The sequence below is a fragment of the Rhipicephalus sanguineus genome, chromosome 3 (genome assembly GCF_013339695.2).
Source record: "Rhipicephalus sanguineus isolate Rsan-2018 chromosome 3, BIME_Rsan_1.4, whole genome shotgun sequence".
NCBI lineage: Eukaryota > Metazoa > Arthropoda > Arachnida > Ixodida > Ixodidae > Rhipicephalus > Rhipicephalus sanguineus.
This window is the reverse complement of record NC_051178.1, coordinates 92440700-92460694: the sequence shown is the minus strand read 5'-3', so window position 1 is coordinate 92460694 and position 19995 is coordinate 92440700. Positions and strand designations below refer to the sequence as shown.

Genomic DNA, 19995 nt, shown 5'->3' with positions numbered 1-19995 from the left:
CTTCTTCCAGCCATACTCTTGGTGATGCTAGATGCTTTAACTTGAATGCATTGCGCAGAGCTTCAGTTTTTAATTTGTAGTTCAGAAATTTAATGATAATGGGGTGATTGAAACCGCTCCGCCGTTGGCTAATCCTATGGGCCGGTTCAATGTCTCCGAGGGTCAGTTTAAGGTGAGCGGAGAATAATTCCTTTACAATGCTGTCAGTCTTTTCATAGCTTTCATTTTCTGATTCAGGAAGGCCCTTGACAAGCAAGTTGTGTCTGCGCATTCTGTTGTTCGTATCTTCTACAACATCACCGAGTTCTTCATTTGCTCTGGCTACGCTCGACTTAACTTCTTTTACTGAGTTGTTAATTCCCTCGCAGTAGGATTCTATTTGAGCAATACAGGCCAACGAGCTCTCAATCACTGTTACCCGAGTTTCAATGTCTGTTACGTTTGTTGAATTTTTTTCAGTAGTTCCATGGTTTCAGCATGGCATACGTTAACTAAGGACAGAACATCATCAATCTTGGGACCAGGGTTAGCCTCCACATCTCCGGCACAAAGCAAGAGCAAAGCGAAAGATACTGATAGTAACAGGCAAGGTCTAAGGCAAAATAGGCGAACAAGATTTGCTTCGCAGTTGAACCAACTATTACGAGTTCTTTCTTGCTGACTACGGGTGAGGAAAGAGTCGATCCGCGCGCGATACGGGGTAACATGCACACCCATCACACATCAAGGCATAAGACACTACAAACAAATTCAGACACTTTGCTTGCTGGCCGCGAAATCACAATTCGTTGCTGCTTCCCAATCTCTTGTTGCATCCAAATTTTAGCGCCTAAAATTATTCCCGGCTGTGCACCATTAACACGAGAACATAGGTAACTAAGCCCTGATACATTAACTCGTGCCTGATCCAAGTACACGGTTGTTCTGGCATTTAACGCTCTTCGGAACGCTGCAGTCATTGCCGGAAATCGAACCCGCGTCCTCGAGCCTAATATTACGACACCCTGCCAAATTTATAAACCTATTTTATTCTTCTCCAATGGCACATAGCTGAATAAAAAAATAGGACATAGATTTGTCCATTACAAGCATGGGGACTCGTGAGGCCTTCAAAAGCCCCTGGGTCCTTTTAGCTAACGCTAAATAGATCACGGGCGAAAGTATATGACCTGCGAGGCACTCGTAATTCACTTGGATCACTCTTAATTCACTCAGTTCAGTTTACTGTGCGCTGATTCACTCTTGACTCACTTTATTGTACATTTGATCACTTTAATTCACTTAAATCTCCGCTGAATCATAATAAATTAACTTGGAATGCACTTTAATTTATGCTCACAATAATTTGGCATCATAATATTTGTATCTAACGTCACTATAATTTTGGTATTATTTGAATTCACGGCACCGCCGAATAATAGTGATGGACGCCGAATTTTTCAAAGTGTGAGTGATATAAGGATTTCGTTATCGTATTCTTGAACATGCGTATCATCCGTATACAACACAGCTGTGCACCTGTAAGCACACGAATCATTGTAAGGTGTCATAAGAAAAGATTGTCTGAGGTAGCGCTGTGGAAGCTAAAGGCCATAAGCTACACGCCTGTCAATGGAAATACTTTTACCGCATTTTCGTCCAGTTAGTTTACGCCTACCGCTCTTTTGCAAGAGATAGAAGTTCATTTTGGTAGAAAAGGCGCTTACATAAACACGAACTAATGAAATGGAGGAGGACACTGGCGCCGGTATCGTCCTTCCTTTACCTTTGTCCGTGTATACTCTGAGTGTTTTTTTCATCAAGATGAGTACGTTCCAACTGGCCGAAATATTCACTTTGAGACAGTACAGATACAAGCTCGTCCTGAGCTTTACTGTTCCTTCTGCTGGTGATTAATTAAGCGTCGATCGAGTGTACTGAGGGCCTGTCAAACACAGATGGAGATCTATACAATCTGCTTAAACTTTTAAAGAATAGATATTTTTCGATGTTCACAGCAATCGCAAGGACAATCGTGTAGCGGGCGCATGCACGTTACCTTCGCTGCATTTTCTTCCTCGTTTCATTGCTCGCGGTGTTTAAATCATGGGCGAACAGTTGTTACCTGCTTATATTACACCCCCCCCCCCCCTACCTTCACGGGTATATAAGTGTGGGAAGCGAGAAATTATATGAAATGCTTCTATGGTCTTTGTTCAGTATTAGCAGGTCACCGACTTCACAATATATAGCCTCTGAAGGCAAGTGCGCTTAGTCAAAAGGAAAAGCCAGTTAGCCGCTTTTATGCAGCACGCATAAAACAATATAAAGCCATATATGCATGGATATCGTCGGCAAAGATAAAAGAAGAATTGAGGAAGCCATGTCAGGAATCCAGTTGCGACATTAGGATCAGGAAGACCATTGACTTGCACGTAAAGCCAAACGCGACGTCGCTGATGTTATTTTTTTCCTTCGGACTTGGAGGCCATTGACCTGATCTCATCCACAGTACTTTACGACCAGAGGACACAAGGAGGCGGAATCGTAGTGCTGCAAGGGGCAGCGCCAGCGGGGATGTTTTTGGCGTGCGTCATAGATGCGTACTCTATATTTATATTCCTACAAATACATATCTCCCGTGCTTCGCTCATAAATTCTTTACATCTGCGTCAGGCATGCATTCCCGACTATATTCTAGCAAGAACTTGGAGTCAGCAACTGTTGATTGCGCCATCCACATAGTGGCATTGCCTTCCTAAGGTAGGTGTAGTTGGTCCCCTCACAGTCTAGGCTTTATCAAGTATTTCTTTTCGTCAATATATGGTAGAACGCGCGTCCTCCTGAGGTGTTGATGTGGAACGCATAGATAGATAGAGATACACATTTTAATGAAGCTGGAGATGTTTGCCTGGCTGTTCGCCTGACATGCTGCTCCAGGTGCTGGATGACGATCATGATATATACAGTGATAACCACATAACACACACAGTCACATAAGTTTACAAAGTTTCGTTCAGGCTTGTGGCGGCCCGCAAGAAAGTCAACAGCGCGTTCGTGGCACGTAGCGCACAGGTGCTGCTTTGCCATGGGCCCAGAACATGTCGCAACTCTAAGCACGATCCCCGTTGAAGATGCAAGGCCGCCTTCAGAGACTGTCTCTCTGATGCGTATCGCTTTCATTCACAAAGAACATGATGTAGATCTTCTTGGACGTTACACTGGATGCACATTGGTGAGTCCGACAGCTTAACCTTGCTCCTGAAGTAGTTGGTGTATGCGACGTTTGTGTATGTCATTTTCAACTCTACAGATAACCGTCACATCTTTCATGCGGCCTTGGGGGCGACGTACTCAGCATACGGTCATGCAGTAGAACTGCGCAGCGAAAGACACAAAGACGAAACCATAGCCATAGGCTCGAAATGCCACATATTTTATAGCGCCTCTAGCGCAGCTTCTAGTTTTGTTTTTGAGCGGCATTCCCATTTTCCGCCCATTTTTTCTGCGTTTCGGCTTATTTCGGGTTGCACTCCCTCACAATATCTATCTTTTAGGATGTCGTTCTCAAAGACATTGCAACGTCAAGCTATGCCTATGACGAAACAACGATAGCGATCTCTAAAAAAGCATGGCAAAAGGAAGAAAAATCTAACGACTATATTTGCTGCGTCAACAAAGTCTATTAGAGGCGAGTAGTTGATAGGATACACCACTGAACGGAGGCGTCTTTGACACGTGACGTGAGGTCGATAAATGGCGGCAACGTCGAGCGCAATAAATAAGTTTGCGCAATTTTCCTCGCTGGAAGCGTGATCACGATCGCGAGAAGCGAAAAAGAGCATACCTCATGCGTTTGTTCATGACATTTTGTCGCTGATGACAGCGTCGCCTGTCTTTCATCTCTTTATTCTGTTCTTTTTTGTCGAACTGCGATAATCCTCTTTTTCAACTGTTTAGCGGCGTCTTACTCGGAACGCCGTAAGGAACGAATTCGATCGACGTTACGCAAGCAAATTCGCTCACATCCGTACACCGGCTGACTCAGAATCATTATGCGCAGTATAACTTTTGCCAGATAAGACGAGGGCGACGGAAGGGGGGAAAGAATCAAAACCGAGAAGAAGCGTCGGTTTGGTCTTTTGTTTTGTTTTGTTTTTTCTTGCGTATATCTAACTGACCGATGGCATCAATCTTTTCCTTCATGGTTCACAACTCCATTGTTACGCTGAAATTTTTTTCTCTACGGAGATTCGCACGTTTCTCACGCTGCCCAAGCAGCGCCCTCACGTGCTCGCTTCATCAATGGGCGTTTTCTGCCGCCTTTTTCTGGGCGAAGCTCCTTAATGGGGCACCCGTTCGTCCCCGTCGTAGTGCGTAACCAGTCTTAACGCTAGTCCCAGATCTTGACCTCCAAGGTGGTGCCGGTGGGAGATTTTTCCTGTGCGTTGTTGAACAATAAAAAATTCGCAGCGTGCGCGTTAACTAAAAGCCGAATTCTTCTGTCTCTCATTCCCCATTAGCAGCCATTGGCATGTTCCACTAGGAAACGTTAGTAGAAGTAGAAGTGTAAGTGTTAGCTAAAAGCCGACTTCTTCTGTCTCTCATTCCCATTAGCAGCCATTGTTTACCTCCAAGGTAGTGCCTGGTTAGATTTCTCCTGTGCGTGATTAAACAATAAAAATTTTGTTCAAAACGCCGCTGATTGATGAAATAAACCAACGAAAGACGCCAGATGTTTTCTAAAAGCAAAACGAAAAGACGCCAGATGTTTCTAAAGCAAAACGAAAAGACGCCAGCTGCTTAACGAAAGACGCCAGATGTTTTCTAAAGCAATGGTTTTCTAAACAATGAAAATTCACAGCGTACATGTAAAATTAAAGTGAGCTGCAAGCCGTCATAACTCTCATAGAACCTTTAGTATAAACGCGCCCGATCTCACGTCGGCGACGATGTACTCGGCAGAATTCACGGAAGATTCACGGTTTACCGAAGAACCTCCGCAGCTTCGCCCACTGATCATCATTCACTCCGTGGATATGCTGTGATTTTTTTATTGCCTCAACGAGGTCTCGTAATCTGCGATTGCTTCTTGCATTTCTTCTTATTCTTCTCGTCTAGCGTGACAAAGAAATTCGTAAAAAAAATGAAGCCTTTCTCTCTTATTAGGCAAGCTCTTGCATGATTATTGTTTGTTTCACGTGTCGCTTGCCGTCGTTAGCCTCTTTCGTTCTTTCGCTAGTTTTCTCTACAATGAGCTCACTGAATAATTTTACGGAGAAAGAAAGCTGATTCAATATTTTTACGGTAAAATAAAGCTGTTAATAAATTGCTCGGGGTAAGTATTGTTCCTCGTCCGCTAGTAGGCGACTAAGCCGAATGAGGCGTACTTTTGTAAAAGGAATACTGAACAAAATTTTCGCAGCCGAAATAAATGGCCCAATAGAAAGATTGGTTGCTGAATTTGTTGAAACAACCTTCATTTCACCCAGACTAGCAGAAAATAATAAATTAAACGCATTTTCGCAAATTGGCGCGTCTAGCGGCCGCGCCACGAACTAGAGAGGAAGTGACGCGAAACCCGTCGGATACTGACTCGCCAACCGTGCTCGCTGCAAAATCGCTTACCAATCGACATCGCAAGCCGCCACCCGCTGCCGCGCAACGTTTATAGAACTAGAAACGTTGCTGCCACATGTCTCTCTCAAAACGTGTTCTCACGGAGGAAGGTCGGGAAGGTGTTTTCCGTGCGTGTTCTCAACCGGCAGCCAACGACGCAGTTGCCGTGCTCTAGGCCGTATATTTGTTTTCTCAAGCGGAGCTTGCACCCACTTCTACGAATTTGCCGTTATTGCTGTGTGCTGCTACGTAATGTGAACGGCGAAACACCTGGCGCAACGCAGAATGCCTCAACACTGTTCTGCTCTAGGGTGTGCGAAAAGCAGCGTCGAGAGAGACAAGCCCTGTCATACCTTTCCGACAGAGCCGAAGCTTCGAAGAATATGGATTCGCGCTGCGCGCCCATCGCAGCCAACATGGGTGCCTTCAAAGCGTGACTTTTTGTTCTCCGAACACTTCGAGGATAGTGACTATAGGCCGCGAGATCGAGAGGCGTCGACACCTGGCGGCTACTGGCTGAAGCGCTCCCAGTGTGGATCGCTCCCTGCGTCGTCTGCTAGCCACGTCGTGTTTGCATGTGCGCGTACGTCATGCACGTCCTCAAAGGGCGGTTTGTTCTGTTGTGTTAGCGCGAGTTTAACTGCTTGTACGTATACCTAACACGATGTACAGAGGCACTTGGCCTTGCTCGGCTGCGTATGCATTGTAAGAACATCCGTGTGTGCAACTTTTGAGCGTGATGTGTATTGTCGTCGTACCCTCGGTTCGCCAGAATCATTTCAGTGTGGGTGCCGCTTTCTGTCTCAAGCGCATTGTAAAGTGCACTTGGCATCTTCCCAAACATGATGAGTATTAAATAGTGTGTGAATGCAGCGTTTTAGCGACTCGATGGTAAAGAAAAACGAGGCCCTAGGCCATGAACTATCGCGTTGTTGTTAGGTGTACAACTGCGCCACTGTAGATTATCGGTTATGCGATGCGCTTGAGATGCGCTTAAGATGTCCTTTTATTGGACAGTCATGGTCCCACTACAAAGCAATATTTGTGTCAAGCAATGTCTGACGCTTCGGTACTTAAACTGTCATAAAGAACAGAAAATGGAATGAAACAGAAGTGATAAAACGGAGTTGTCATGCGCAATTTTAACTTGGGGCAAATTTAGAAGAACCCAGATGTGTAAAATTAATCCAGACAGCGCGCCTTAAATTTATGTCGTATAATTCCACGCAAAACCCCATCTTTCTTTTACATCATCGTGTGGCGTTGTTATAGATTCACCGAAGGCAGCGGAAATTCGTTTGAAAAAAGAAACATACTTGTCCCATACAATTACCGGACTTTTGTTGCGTCACTGTCATGCACGTGATCAGTCGATGAAATCTCTGTGCTGAACTGTGCATTTTTGTACTGTTACTAGAGCGAGAACAAGTGCGTTCGTGTTACACGTCTCTGTGGCGCTGAAATGCTGTCAGTCACGTAGCTTTCCCGACTAAACTTATCATTACGGGTGAGAAACAGCGCTAAAAAGACGGGACAAGAAAGGACGCGAGACCCTTGTCTTTCTTGTCCTGTCTTTTTAGCGCTGTTTCTCACCCGTAATCATGAACCAACCAGCCCAAATGCGTACCCTTCTAAACTTATAAACTGTCCTACATTTCATGTAGAAATGGATATGGAAAAAAATACATACGCGTATTCCTGAGCACAGTGCTATGAACTCATCGTACAAGAGTACGGGCTTCCTTTCTTTCCTTCTTTTTTTGCATGTAGGTGAGCAAGTAAATACTTAAGTAGTTCAGTCGAGCTACAGCAGTGCATATTAGGCAAAACAGAAGCTAAACGCGTAAAAATAAAATAACAAAAAAACGTCATAAAACGTCAACTGCGAAAGCACAGATTGTCACCCAGGTCGAGCACCTTTCAATGGCAGACTGCGCTTCTCTCACTAGTAATACAGTGAAACCTCGGTGATACGATCACAGCTCATACGAATGTCGGGGTGATACGAATTTTTCGTTGGTCCCGGCCACGGCCCATTGGCCTGCAATGTAATGGAATACGGTTGTGGCAAACCGATTTTCACCCAGCGACGTTTGATACGAACGGAAGCTACCGCCGAGGTACGAAGAGGTGCTGTCCGCGTTGTCGCGGAAGATGCGCCAAGCACGTGCGAGCGCTGGAACGCAGCGTGGGCTTGCGCCGCACCGCCAAATCGTCTGAATCACGGTGTAAAAAAAACATTTTCTTACGGTCAGAATAACCCTTCAGAGACGCGTCACGGCCTCCGACACTGTGTGCGCGAATATTTGAGGCTCTTACGTGCATCCGTGTGCCTTCGCGTTTAGATTACAGAAGACATTAGCGCCATGCTTTTTTTCTAACGTGTCGACGCGGGCTGCTGTCGTTGTACTGTGTTAACACGTACTTGCCTCGTGCATCAGACATCCTATGAAAGGTGGACGAGGACCGAAAGAAGGCGAGGACGACCTTGGCGAAGGAGTCAGACCTCACAACGCCAACATGCACGACCGTTGAGGTCGCACTTGTGCGGGCACGGCCGTAAATCTCCCAAAAAACATCCTCAACGATTCTGCGATAACAAAATCATAACCCAGGACCGCGGTTTTGTAATTTTGTGGCCTTGATCCATCGCGTCAAAGCTCTTCTTTTGTTACTTTCGCTGCAGTATTCCGTTGTCATGCAAAAAAGCATATTAAAATTTGGAAGGGGCTACTGCTGTCGCGGGTCACAACGCACCTGGTTCATTAATTGAATACACTCGCACGGGCCGTATATTTACAAGTGCTGGTATGATTGCCGACATCTAAAAACATAACTGACAATCATTCAGGGTTCTTCCTGACGTTGCTGCGGCCCTGAAAAACAATGAATAAAAATGTACGCCAGCTTTCTTTTCCTGCATGCTAATTTTCCATGCTTTCTGGTCATACCAATTTCGGATGATGCGTATCCACACTACCATGGCAACGGTGCTGCGGCCTATAGTCACTGTAAAAATTGCTGGTCTCGGCTGCCGACCCACGTTTGGCTATGACGGCTCGCCAGGCTCGTCGTCCTCGCTGACGCTTAACGAAGCAGAAGGGTCACACGCGTATGGTTGTATTTGGCCCATCTGTTTTGAAGGCCTGTTGAACTCGGAGTGGCGATCACCACTCGTAGAACCACTGTCACTCGCACCTTGCATCTTTCCGCGCTCGCGAAACGCTGGGTAGTTGTAGTGGGGTCATTCCACGCCAAACGTCCCAGACATTGCGCTCGACCCTCTCCAATTGTATTGTAAAAAATTGTGGACGTTCATATCAGTGCACTATTTGCCCTCGGAAAGTATTTTTTGGAAAAAATTTTTTTCTTGCCTGTTACAGTGATTTGAATTTTGCCGTAGTGTGTGAAACATAGGTTGAGAAAAAATACTCTAAAAATACAATACTTTACGGAAATCCTTAAATATCTGCTGTTTACTTAAAAATGAATGGCACTATCTTATTATCGCCCATTGACGACCACTACTTTGTCTCACGATGTACTTTGTGGTGAAGCAATGCTGCAATTCTGCGCCCATTTTGATTATTTTATAAAAATTCTACGAACCTTACAGACAAAATAGGACTATATGAAATGGCTGGATAGTTGGCAGTAAGCGTGTCAAAAAAGTATTTAAGTCGATGACCGAGCAGTTTCAAAGTGGAAGGGGCGCAAACTTTGAAAAATGTGTGAAATGCCTCACGTTCAGGCACATGTAGAGTGGTGATGCAGTCCAAGTAAAAATGCACGCTTCGTCTCGTTGGGAAGAGTAAACAAAGGAGATTTATTTGTGAAAGTTTATTTGGAGTATTTTGTGTTTTAGGCGAGAAAACAAAATTATGTTGAGCGTTCGCGGCGTGCCCGGGCGCGGGCCCGTAAGTCCGCTTCACTGCGCTGCCACTGTTCCTTGGGGCAACGGAAGTATGCAGCGCCCACGCGGGTGGCACGATCGTGTGCTGCAGTGAGCTTTTACGTTGCTGAAAACTTGCAAACAGTGCATATGGCTGGCAGGATGTTTCGGAAGTGCATTAAAGGCTGCTGGTTAGTAGTCGGAGCAGAGCACGATTTCATTGCCACGTCACTGCATGCACACGTATGACAGGCGCAGAGGTTAGGTTGTGTTTTCGATCTCTGCGGAGGTTGCAGTTCTTACTTCCGTTGCCGACGTATGGTCTTCGCCATTTGAAATGCCTGTGTTGCTGAGTAGGTGGTGAGCCCGGCATTAAGAGTGGTCAGTGATGATGGCACGAAATGGTGAAACGTGCGCGTACCTTTGAGAGAGATTGCACTCAAACCTTGCTGAGAGCTCAACTTTCTTCCACGCTGCATGCGATTCCTTCATCTTAGTAATCGCCTTGCGATTACTAAGCGAAGACATTTAAAAGGACGAAGCCGCCGTAAAGGCGGCTTCGTCCTTTTGTATATTTATCGCTTTCGGTTTGCGTTGTACAGGCTCTCCGTCTAAAATATGGCACAATAGCAGTATACTCACCGTTCGCAATGTTTATCTTACGCGCTGCCAAGGGATGCGGCCGAAAGACGAACCTTCGAGTGCCGCATGCTCGCTCGGCGACGCGATCACCCGAGCAAAGTTCACATCTGCCGAAGATCCGAGCGTAAGAATACGTAGCACCATTCGGCTCTGAGGCACGAATGAAGCGAGTCACGTTCAAGCGAGCTGCCCATAAAAAAGAATATAAGTGTATTCCCGGTGCCTGTTAGCAACTTTTATTATATAATAATATATTTTAAACGAACCATCCCTCGTTTTTAAATGCGAAGCATTTCTTAGCGAACCTCTGACACTTTGAGCGTTTCTATCTACGTATATATCTATCTGCCTATCTAGCCGCCTACGTCTGGGTGTTCTCATGATCGCCTCCTTAACTTGGTGTAGACCAAAATTTGCATGGGAGGGTAAGAGGATTTGACGAACACTATTGCCGGGACATGACATGAATAACGTTTAAATACTGTCGCGTACGTCGTCAAACCCTTTCCACTAGACACGTGTGGAACATACCCGTTTACCACGGGCCGCGGTGTACGGGTATGCGCCACAGGTGATTGACAGTTTATAGCTACCCAGGAACGACGAGAACAGACATTGGTAACCTAAATGCTAGAGCGTTAAAAAAAAAACAACATCAGCAGCGTTGACTCAACGAACGGAATGAATGAAAATTAGGATCCCAGCAGGAATCGAACCCAAGCATTCTGCGTGGCAATCAGATATTGTACCACTGAGTCACGCCAGCTCTATAAACTGGTTTGGAAAAACAGCCTACGCAGGCGTAATATCAGTGCAACGTCAATTATGGTTGTGGTGCTGGCTATCTAATCTTATAAGAAAGCAATAAACACTACATGATATTCCTACGATGTGTACTCCTACGATACAGGCGCAATATCAGATTAACGTCTGTAGTTCCAGTGTTGGCTCCGCTTTCATAGCAATCTAATAAACATTACGTTTGTATTCATATGATTCAGCAAGCTATATTGAAGCATTGCTTGACCCCGGAGGAATACATTAAGGAAAGTTACATATGATATTCACATCACCGCACTGTAAAGCGCCCTTCGTCCACCAGAATGACGCAGTGTCCTCTTCATTTCTTACAAGGCTGGGCGATGGCCTCATGCTGACCGAGGATGATGCCAGATTGATTGACAGCCGCTTTGTAGACTAGGCTACGTAGGCCACATACGCCCAGGTAGTCTACGAAAACGACAAACACCATCCACTGATGTTGGTCTACTTAGCACTATCCAGGCCTACCAGCCTTGATGGCCTATACCTCCCCAACGCGAAGGGTGGCTTCAGGTTCCGGCATGTCGCCGGCTCTGTCAACAGACAATTTGTCAACGAAATGCCCGAGGAATCCACGAATTCCAACAGCTCTACTATACCACATACTTCACTACACATGGCCCCCCGTCACCACAATCACGACCGGATCCTAAAACAAGTCATGACCAGCTGCTGGTGCTCACTGATCACGGCGATGATGCCCTTGTTCAAGAACTGTCAAGAACTTCTTGCACACATGCGCACGGGTTCGTGAAACGTGCGTGCGTTCTCGGGACACGTATAAGCACTACATATCAGCTTACCGCTTCCGGTTTTGGTAATACCCACGTTGCCATTGGCAGCGTTACCCAACCGTAAACAACTGGTTATATAACACATATTCGGCTCCTCAACATATATAATTGGGCGTATAAGATTTATACAAATCTTTAGCGTCATTTTGTAACGTGTCGCGCAGTAAAAAGAGTTACGCCACAGTCACCTACCCGCCGCATGCTTCGCATAACATCGACTCCCACGGTACATGGATCTGCCGAATTTTTTCTGACACTTTCGGCGGCGGCACTGCGGAAAGCCGAAGAATGCGTGTCAAAACGTGAAAACTCACAGCAGCACACGATCGTGCCACCCGCGTGGGCGCTGCATACTTCCGTTGCCCCAAGGAACAGTTGCGACGCAGTGAAGCGGACTTACGGGCCCGCGCCCAGGCACACCGCGAACGCTCAACATAAATTTTTGTTTCTCGCCTAAAACAAAAAACACTCCGATTAAACTTCCACAAATAAATCTTCTTTGTTTACTCTTCCCAACGAGACCAAGCGTGCATTTTTACTTGGATTGCATCACCACTCTACATGTGCCTGAACGCGAGGCATTTCACACATTTTTCAATGTTTGCGCCCCTTCCACTTCGAAACTGCTCGGTCATCGACTTCAATACTTTTTCGACACGCTTACTGCCAACTATCCAGCCATGTGATATAGTCCTATTTTGTCTGTAACGTTCGTAAATTTTTTAAAAAGTAATCAAAATGGGCGCAGAACTGCAGCATTGCTTCACCACAAAGCACATCGTGAGACAAAGTAGTGGTCGTCAATGGGCGATAATAAGATAGTGCCATTCCTTTTCAAGTAAACAGCAGATATTAAAGGCGTTCCGTAAAGTATTGTATTTTTTAGAGTATTTTTTCGCAACCTATATTTCGCCCACTACGGCAAAATTCAAATCACTGTAATAGACAAGAAATTTTTTTTTTCCAAAAAATACTTTCCGAGGGCAAATAGTGCACTGATATGAACGTTCACAGTTTTTTACAATACAATTGGAGAGGGTCGAGCGCATTGTCTGGGACGTTTGGCGTGGAATGACCCAGTGGTTTTGAGGAAGAAGCGCTATTTTGTCTCTCATGTGGGGAAAATGGGACAAGGCTCAGCGTCACACCAGCCACCCCGAGCCACCCTCGGTTCTTGAGAGGAGAGGTGGAGAAAGGGAAGTGGCAGGGCAGGAGAGAGCGTGCCGGTTGGCCCCCTCTTGCTGGAGCATTCGACGTCACGGCCGTCGACAAGCGCACTGGCGTGCAGGCGCCGCGCTCTCACAATCCACTAAAAATACGACCAACTGCTCGAAATTACGTGAAGTATACGCTGTTTACAGGAACAGTCGTGGCGTCCGAGTCGAATGTAAGTGTTTTCGTACATTTTTCCAATTTTTGTTCAGTATCCCTTTAAGTAGGACTGTAAACTTTGCAGGCTCATGTGTTCTTATGAGCATGTGCAGCGTAACAGCGTCCGATACCCGGTTTTACACAAGTAGGGAACATGGAAGGCGGAGTTCGGCGGCTCGCTACGTGCTCTAGTTACTAATTCGTTGTCGAGATTGGAATGTCTACGTATTAACCTTTCGCGGAGAATCGAGTGTCTGAAGTATCTTAACAAAACACGTTGCGGGGATAGTTGGTGTTAGATTCTTCCTTGAAATATTGCAGCGCTTCTTTTGACGAGGACAGGACGAAGAAGTGCATGACATGACGGGCACTATCCTCTCCTTGCCCAAAGTAGCGCTGATATATTTTACGTCGGCATGTTTGAGGAAATTATAATACCTTCTTTGTGCCACGATATCGTAAACGCAGTAGGCCGCTTTATGAAATTCTCATCGCTCTCGTATAGCGAAGTGTTCGGGATCGTCGTCCCGTGGCGCCGGTGTCAGCACGAGTGATGCAAAAAGTCATCATGTGATGACCTCATCATATGACTTCACCACGACATCGCTGATCGCCGAAATTTGTGACGCCACCATTGCGCAGCATGACTTGACATTACTTGACGTCACGTGATGAAGTCATCACGTGACGTCGTGTCTTGGGGCGCCGATCAAGCAAGCTGTTTGGATGCCACATTGGGTGCAGAAAGCTTTCTGTTGGAAGGGGCATGGAAGGATCACTTCATCGACTCAGAAGAAAAACAAGATGGCTGCCGAAAGAGTGAGGGATCCTGTGACATTATTTATTTATTTATCTATTTATTTATTTATTTATTCAGACTGGTTTGTAGAGTTCAACGTCTCAAAGCGATTCAGGCTATGAGAGACATCGTAATGAAGGATTCCGGAGAACTTCATCCACCTGGGCTTCTTTAACGCGCACTGGAACGGCACAGCGAACGGGGCTCTAGCATTTTGCCTCCGTAGAAAAGCGCATGCCGCAGCCAAGTGGAGCCCGCGTCTTTCATCTCAGCGGCCGAACCTTCACAGGGTGCCTTATGCAGTCGCCTCGGAGGACTCAAAGGCGAAAGCCATGTTCTTATTTTTCTCCTCATTCGATGCAATTATCTACACCCGCACACCTCCGAAAGTTTTCTGCACCTAACATGGGTTTACAGTGCCACCAAGACCGGATGCCCTGCAAGCTTTCTGCACCTTATGTAGTTTGGCACTGCCTCTACGATCGGCACACCTTTGACCAAGCGACGATGTCATGTGATATCATGTGACCAAAGCTTATGGTGTCACTGGGGCGTGACAAGTTTTCTTGCCCTGTGATCTCACAATGACGTCATAAGGCGGAGTCATCACGTGATCATTTTTCACATCACTCGTGTTGACGCCGACGCCGCGGCACGCTGACGGTCAATTTTCGCTTTAGAGAAGGATTCAAAGGCTTTCGCCTTAAGAAACGGCACATTTCGTGCAGGTTCACTCACTAAGACGACTTATTTGAACTAGTTGATTTCCAGTGATAAATAAATTGTCACGTCTCTCTTTAGACCCTTTAATGAAACCTCATCTCATCAAACCGCAATGAGAAACGTAGGCCCGGGTCAACGCTGGAGTCTGCATGGGCGACCGCAAACCGCTGCATGACCTAGGCGTCAGCGATGAATATTAAGACATACTTGCAAATGAACTTGTAATAATAACTTTGCGGGGTAATATGTGGGAATTTGCTGAAACACGTTACTTCATTGTTATTTTTTAATGAGCTCTTCTGATCTAAATTAGCACATTTATTCGACGTATGTCAGCATAGTCAAAGGCAGTACAGGGCTTCTGATTTTCTATACCAAGACACCACTAGGCTCACCGGAGATACAGCGACGATAAACATGGCGAACAAACTCCCACGTAAAAAAAAATCAGCAGATCCCACGCAGTGTGGGAATCGATGTAATGCGAAGCAGCCAGCAAACAGCTGCATACATCGTCTTGTTTCTCATTGAGGCTAATGAAGTCATTCATGTCGTGACATCTAGTTCGCCATATATCGCGAGATTGTCATACATGCATGCGTGTTCAATCTGGTATATGCCATGCTAATGAATCATATATTCTGCTACATATATAGGATGCGTGACCTGCTAATTATGTTCGGCAATCCTGTCATGCTATACCAATTTAGGTATATATCCAGTTAACAAAATGGCCGCGAATGCACCATGAGCGTGGCGTCTAAATCATACCTACATGACATGCATGTCATGATTTTCGTGTTACCACCTGGTATTTATGTTCGCCACACATACGTCGCGCAATACCAATTTTGGTCTATATCAAGCTACCGAAACAGCCGCCAGCGCACCATGAGCGTGGCACGTAAGTCATGCTGTACATGACATGCGTGTTATGATTTTCATGTTAACTCATGTTATTTGTGTTCGAAACAGTCACGTCGCGCAATAGCAACTTTGGTCTATATCAAGCTACCGAAACAGCCGCCAGCGCACCATGAGCGTGGCACGTAAGTCATGCTGTACATGACATACGTGTTATGATTTTCATGTTAACTCATGTTATTTGTGTTCGAAACAGTCACGTTGCGCAATAGCAATTTTGGTCTATATCAAGCTACCGAAACAGCCGCCAGCGCATCATGAGCGTGGCACGTAAGTCATGCTGTACATGACATACGTGTTATGATTTTCATGTTAATTCATGTTATTTGTGTTCGAAACAGTCACGGAGCGCAATAGCAATTTTGGTCTATATCAAGCTACCGAAACAGCCGCCAGCGCACCATGAGCGTGGCACGTAAGTCATGCTGTACATGACATACGTGTTATGATTTTCATGTTAACTCCTGTTATTTGTGTTCGAAACAGTCACGTCGCGCAATACCAATGTTGGTCTATATCAAGCTACCGAAACAGCCGCCAGCGCACCATGAGCGTGGCACGTAAGTCATGCTGTACATGACATACGTGTTATGATTTTCATGTTAACTCCTGTTATTTGTGTTCGAAACAGTCACGTCGCGCAATAGCAATTTTGGTCTATATCAAGCTACCGAAACAGCCGCCAGCGCCACATGAGCGTGGCACGTAAGTCATGCTGTACATGACATACGTGTTATGATTCTCATGTTAACTCCTGTTATTTGTGTTCGAAACAGTCACGTCGCGCAATACCAATGTTGGTCTATATCAAGCTACCGAAACAGCCGCCAGCGCACCATGAGCGTGGCACGTAAGTCATGCTGTACATGACATACGTGTTACGATTTTCATGTTAACTCATGTTATTTGTGTTCGAAACAGTCACGTCGCGCAATAGCAATTTTGGTCTATATCAAGCTACCGAAACAGCCGCCAGCGCACCATGAGCGTGGCACGTAAGTCATGCTGTACATGGCATACGTGTTATGATTTTCATGTTAACTCCTGTTATTTGTGTTCGAAGCAGTCACGTCGCGCAATACCAATGTTGGTCTATATCAAGCTAGCGAAACGGCCGCCAGCGCACCATGAGCGTGGCACGTAAGTCATACTGTGCATGACATGCGTGTCATGATTTTCATGTCACCACCTGTTATTTGTGTTCGTCACACAGTCACGTCACGCGATACCAATTTTGGTGTATATCAAGCTAGCAAAACGGCCGCCAGCGCACCATGAGCGTGGCACGTAAGTCATGCTGTGCATGACATGCGTGTCATGATTTGCACGTTAGGACTTGTCTCTTATGTTCGTCATACACTCTTGTCACGCCATACCAATTTTGGTATATAGCAAATCAACGAAACGGCCGCAAGAGCACCAAAACAGTGGCATGTAAATCATGTCGTTCATGACATGGATATCATGATTTTATTCTTATGACATGTCGTTTATGTTCGTCATAAAGCCATGTTTCGCCATACCAATTTTGGTGTGAATCCTGTTAGCGGAACGGCCAGGAGAGCACAAGGTCTTAGGCGGCTAGATAGATAGATAGATAGATAGATAGATAGATAGATAGATAGATAGATAGATAGATAGATAGATAGATAGATAGATAGATAGATAGATAGATAGATAGATAGATAGATAGATAGATAGATAGATAGATACGCTCAAAGTCGCAGAAGTGCGCTAAGAAATGCTTCGCATTTAAAAGGTAATTTTCGGGGAATCCCTCGCGCATCTACGTCTTTGCTGCTCTTTCTCCGTCGCTTGCAAAAGAAAAACAAATAACAGTGTTGGCACCATTATACGTGATCACTCATTTACTGTCGACGCAAATGTGTTGCGTAAATAGGATTGTAACCTAATACCCATTTGCGAAACGAATTCAATTTCGAAAATGAAGAGCCTATCTGTATAAATGACGGAGTTATCACCCGCGCGTGTTTCGAAAGCCCTATATTCTAACAAAGCGATTACATTTCGTAACACAGAAAAACGATGGCAGGGGGCATGGAAAACTCCGTAATTATCCCTTGGCATGAAAAGAAGCGCGTAGGACAATACTGTGCCGTAATGATTTTGTTTCAGATGAGGCACGCGCTTCCTCACCGTTCTTTTCGAATGGTTGCGCATGCTACGATCGATTTCGATACAAGGTAACGCCTCGTTGCGTCACTTCAACGGTGTTAAGGTCGCCCTCGATAGGTGCTGCCGTGTTTCCGACACGTACGAATGCCTTTATGCGGCACAAACGTTGCGTAACGCGACATAATGAGGGTTTCTAGGCATGGAAACGCTGCATAATTTGCTTTGTGGGAAATCTCATTTCGCGTTGATTGTGTGGCACTTGTACATCAGCACCAACACTGCTGCACTCAACCGGGAACCGCGGTGCATTAATAAAATATTAGGAAAAAAAAGCATCACTACGCGAATGGAAACGACGCTTCGATTATGCTACAGAGGGAGCGTTTAAATGCGAAGCATTTTAGCAAACCAAAGTCTCTTTGACCTTGTTTAACTATCTATGAGCTATCTATCTAGGCGCCTACGTGTTGGGGCTGCCCTGGTCGCCTCATTAACTTGGTATATACCAAAATTTGCAGAGGCGGACGTGAGTGTGTGAAGCACACGATTCGCAGATCATGGCATGACTAACGTGACTTCACTGTCACGTACATCCTCAAATCCTTTCTACCTGCCAATTGTGGCACATACCAGCATATCGCTGCCCTTGTTATGTGGGTATGAGCCGCCAAGGCTCTGAAAATCTTTACGGGATAGCGTGAAGGCGCACTAGTCGCTAAAAACGCGGTACCGGCGACTGCGGCATTGTCGATGCGTGAAATATTCCGATAAAAGCAAGTAATACAAATCAAGGCTCAAGCACGAATTGAACCCAGGCATTCTGCATGGCAGTCAAGTATTCTACCACAGAGCCATGCAGTGTTTCAAACTGCTTCAGAAAAGGACCCTATACAAGCGTCATGTCAGGACAAGACCACGCCCAGTTGCACTGTTGGCTGTGTGCTTCTATATCGAAGCAATAAACATCAAATATTTACAGCTATGATTCGGCAAGTTATAGACAAGCATTGCGCGTAGATGCCCAAGGCCGCTATTTATGATATTGTTACGCGGAGTATTTATTCAGTCAGCACTGATAGAGCTAACGCTGTACAAGGCGCACAGGATTGCAGCCTAATAGGGCAGCTCCACACTCAAACCCACAACAACAACGTTGTCGTCTTCCTCCATTGGGTGCCATTTCAGAGCCCGCGCCGTAGTGACACTTCCATACCCATGACAATATTAACATCACATCGTATCGTGATCTTCGTGGCCATAAAGATGACGTCACACAAATTCCCCGAAGCCGCCTCCACTGCTTGCAGGCAGGCTGCTACATTATCACGCATGCTTTGGGAGGGCGGGGCGCTCGACCCGACTTCCAGCAAGGCCGAGTGGGATGCGCTTCTGCGCAGCCCAAACATACAAGAGCAAATCCTGGCCGTCCAGTACGCCCGCGAGAGGGCCGTTAGGCTACACCTGCCTTTGCCCACGTGGGAGTAGCCGGGTGGCGCGGGACAACATCAGCATCTCAACTATACAGACTCTAATAAAGTTGTACTGTCGCTTTATCTCTCACTCTCACGTAAGTGCCAACGTCACACGGATCATGAGTTGCTCTCAAACCAGTGTACGTGCACTGCCCTAAAAGCGCACAAGTGTGCACAACTACTCAATTTACACAAATACGTCGATCCAACTCGCCACAGCTGGCTCAAAGAAGAAAAAAGAATCAGGCTCAGGCTGCCCTCGCTGATAGCTTCAGATGAAATTGACATCCGCTTTGTGTGGTGTCTGCACATTTGTTGTGCTCGGCCTTCAAATTCCGCTAAATCACTGATGTGCGCTGCTTTCCGTGGCAGCATAGTGATTAAATTGTCAAAAAAAAAACATGGTTGATCCCTCCGTCATAAGAATCGGAATAACACGAAAGTAAAGCGTGCCCTTACAAAAGTAACCGAATGTTTACTGTACGTTGATATAAGTGAGTTTGTACAATTTATATTGGATGTCTGGCAGCTAATGGCACCGTTTAATGTGCATGCACCCACTTTGATGATTGGTGGTACATCTACATCCCGACGACTAACGTCCATGTTAAATGATTAAGCAAGCCCTTGTGGCATCTGTAGTAGTTAACGGTGAAAGCGTAATCAGCGTTTGCAAAGGATTTAGAGTACGTGACCGTGGCGTAGTGGATAGTGTGCCCGGCATCTCTTGTTGCGGATCGACTGGTCGTGGGTTCGTTGACGGAACATTTTTTTTCTTCGGCATCTGATCGTGTAAATTTTTTCGACGCCATTTCCGCGACG

The 19995-nt window shown here is 45.8% G+C and overlaps 1 protein-coding gene across 1 annotated transcript in view; it reads left to right on the top strand.

Annotated features, from left to right (window-relative positions):
- Positions 1-19186, top strand: part of LOC119385681 (uncharacterized) — a 32393-nt gene extending 13207 nt beyond the window's left edge. The window contains exon 3 of the mRNA XM_037653079.1: positions 19009-19186. Within this exon, the coding sequence (XP_037509007.1) occupies positions 19009-19186 (178 nt within the window). The remainder of the gene's footprint in view (positions 1-19008) is intronic.
- Positions 19187-19995: the final 809 nt, after the last annotated feature.